The 2,812-nt window shown below is 45.7% G+C and overlaps 1 protein-coding gene across 3 annotated transcripts in view; it reads left to right on the top strand.

Annotated features, from left to right (window-relative positions):
- Positions 1-2,812, top strand: part of MAEA (macrophage erythroblast attacher) — a 49,675-nt gene continuing 46,863 nt past the window's right edge. Inside the window, exon 1 of one of the 3 annotated variants that reach the window (XM_017727763.1) lies at positions 1-66. Coding sequence is in view for 1 of the 3 variants with exons in the window: in XM_008645101.2 (XP_008643323.1) it covers positions 31-66 (36 nt within the window). In the remaining 2 variants the exon portion in view is untranslated. Of the gene's footprint in view, positions 67-292; positions 430-2,812 lie in introns of those variants that run through there. The other 2 variants (XM_008645101.2, XM_017727762.1) reach the window with 2 other exon arrangements.

The following is a 2,812-nucleotide window of genomic DNA, read 5'->3' as shown; positions in this document are numbered from 1 at the left end:
GGGGGTCAGGATCCAGCCGCTCAGCTCTCAATGACTCTGAAGGTGCAGGAGTACCCCACTCTCAAGGTGGGTGCCGGGCCGTCCCCGGCGCGGGGGGAGCGCGTTAACGCCCTCAGCGTCCCGCCCGAGCAGCGCTGAGGGAGAGCCCCTTCCCCCCCCCCCTTCTCCCCGCCTCAGGAGCCCCGGGGCTGTGGGATGGAGGTTGCAGCGATTCCATCGCGTAGTTCCCGCCTGTCCCCGTTTTTCCTCCGCTTGACGTCTCGACTGGTGCTGCTCCGCTGCTGCTCTTCCCATCCCCCTCCGCGGAGGGAGAGGGACGTGCCTGGAATATGCGGCTCTTCCCTGGTGTCTCCGTGCCCTGAGGGGACGGGGGAGGCCCCCGAGCCACGCTGGGGACACAGAAAGAGCTGGAAAGGAGCTGGGAGAGAAGTGAGGTCCTTGTGGTCGCGGGGCGGTGTGAGGGGGGAGTGGGCTCGGACGGAGCCGGGCTGGGGGAGAGGGGTTGGGGCGTGTGAGTGGAACGTACTCCCTCAGGAACACCGAGGGCTGCCTGAAGTGCTCGTCCCAGATGATTATCTGGATCTACGTGGCGTTGTTAGGAGACGTGCTAAAGGGGAGGGAGTGGAGGTGGCAGTAGAATATGGTTCCCTGGCTGCTGGGTCCCCCGAAGATGGAGATGAGCTTAAAATATAAAAAGGGACAGACGTACTGGAGAGCTGTGGAGGCGAATAAGCAAAGTACAGTTTGGTAAAAGCTGTGCCTTGAGATACTGGGTCTACCTGCAGGATGGAAGTCTCCCAAGGCTGCATAGGTGGTCTTGGGCTTTAACCATGTGTTATGAGGCAAGTGAAGGACTCAGCGATGACCTTAACGCTCCGTGCCTTTGAGAACTGTTGAACTGCAAGGATGATGCTCATAGGAATCAATGGAAACCTTTGTTTGAAGTCTCGTGTTGCTTATACAGGAGGTCTACCACATAAATAGCAGTAACTATGGAAGGGACCTGGGAGAAGGATCTCTATTGCAAAATGCTTATTTAAATATCTCTCGTGTCAGTGTATCCACATTTTACCTTCTATAGAAGATGTTTATGCAAAGTCAACTTTGTTGTGCTGAGATCGTGCTGTGCCTTCACACGCCGAGCATTGTGTGCTCCTTGCAGTGTTGGTTCTGCAGGCTCTCTGGCAATGTTCTTCTTGTGCATATCCTCCTCCAATAGCTCCATTCTGCTTGGGTTCTGAGAAGTAGAAGGACAAAGTGTTGATTCCCATTTTACATTGAAGGCTCCTTTCTGTCACGCAGAAGTACTTTGGACCTGACAGTATCAGGCTTAAATTTTAAAATAGCTGTAAAGAGCACTCTAGCACTTTTCATAGCCAGAACAGTGTGAAGGCATTTAATGTTAAGAACATCGTTTTAAGACTGCATTTTAGGTGTATTCCCGTTGTTACCACAGCTTTGGTTGCTACATTCCTGAAAAATTACTGGCAGTGAGGATCAGTGAGTTTTTTGTTTTGGTGCTTATGACTTAAGATGAATTGTCAAGGTGCCAGCCATTTAAAAGGTAGAGAATATTTTGGACTAATTCTTTTATTTCCACAAGCATTCTTTTTCCCTAAAATATCTCAACAAAAATATACATAAAAGAATGGAATGTTGTTTGTAAAGTTAGCAAGCTAAATAGCAAGAGGGTGAGACACCCTTGCACTGAAACTCTTAATTTCCAAGCAAAGATGATGTTTATTGACTCTTCCCAGCAGCCATTCGAATTCTGAGTTGTTCCTGTAATCGTTAACAACATTTTTCATTGTTTAAAAAAAACCTGCCAGAACAGTGTCTGCTCAAATCTTTGAATATGTCCTCTGAAATATTCTTAGCTGTGAGTCATGTACCAAAACATTTTAGTGGTGGAGGTGAAAAAGCAGCATGGAGAAATGAACACTAAGGCTAAAGTCTACTAAAGTAAGTTGATATGAAATCTCATTTTGCTCTTTAGGAGTCAGGTGCCTCCAGGTTTCTGTGGGACTGAGACTCTGTGAATTTTTATTTCCTGTTTATTCAAATGCTGTGTAAAATGAACGTGTATCACTTTTTTAAAAAATTTTGTTCACCAACACTAGCTCAGATATTTCTCTTGGAGCTCTGGACGCTGGTGATTTTCCCTTCTGTGAGTAAAATATAAAAGATTGCAGACTTGTATTTATATCCTTCCTGTTTCCTCCCTCTAGCTTCCTCATGCCAGCATCACTAGATAATAGTTGTGTAATAGTTCTACATTTATGGTATGTTCCACAGAGTGCTTTTCATGTGAAAGAGTGCTTCAAACTGCAGAGGGAAATCCCTGTTCCATAGCTAAATTGTGGTTGCTGCTGGAGTGGAAATACTTCAGCTGTTCTTCAGCAGTTCAGCTCAGAGGAAGTAAATAGAGTTCTTCAGCTGAATCTAGAGAAGCTCTTTAAGTGTACAAAATAATTCTTGAATATTCCCCCCCACCCCCTCCAGTCCCTTCTCAAGGACAAGAAGGTTGTCAGCTATTCTTCCACCAAACTGCTGTGGAATCTTTCTTTTTTTGAAATGCTGCTGATGGGGAATTCTTCTAGTCTCAGATGAGAGCATGTAAGATGAAAGCTGACAATTTGAAAATGAATGAATGCGAACATTGTTATCATAGTTCTTTGCTGAAACTAATAAAACAAGTGATGACAGGAAGCTGGATAATTCATCCATATCTTTAGAAGTATGAATAATTATTAAACTGATAGCAAGCTGTATAGACTAAGCCCCCAAAAGTGGAAGATGGAAGACCCAAAAG

The sequence above is a fragment of the Corvus brachyrhynchos genome, unplaced genomic scaffold (genome assembly GCF_000691975.1).
Source record: "Corvus brachyrhynchos isolate BGI_N302 unplaced genomic scaffold, ASM69197v1 scaffold80, whole genome shotgun sequence".
In the NCBI taxonomy this organism is placed as follows: Eukaryota; Metazoa; Chordata; class Aves; order Passeriformes; family Corvidae; genus Corvus; species Corvus brachyrhynchos.
This window is presented reverse-complemented; position numbering and strand designations above follow the sequence as displayed.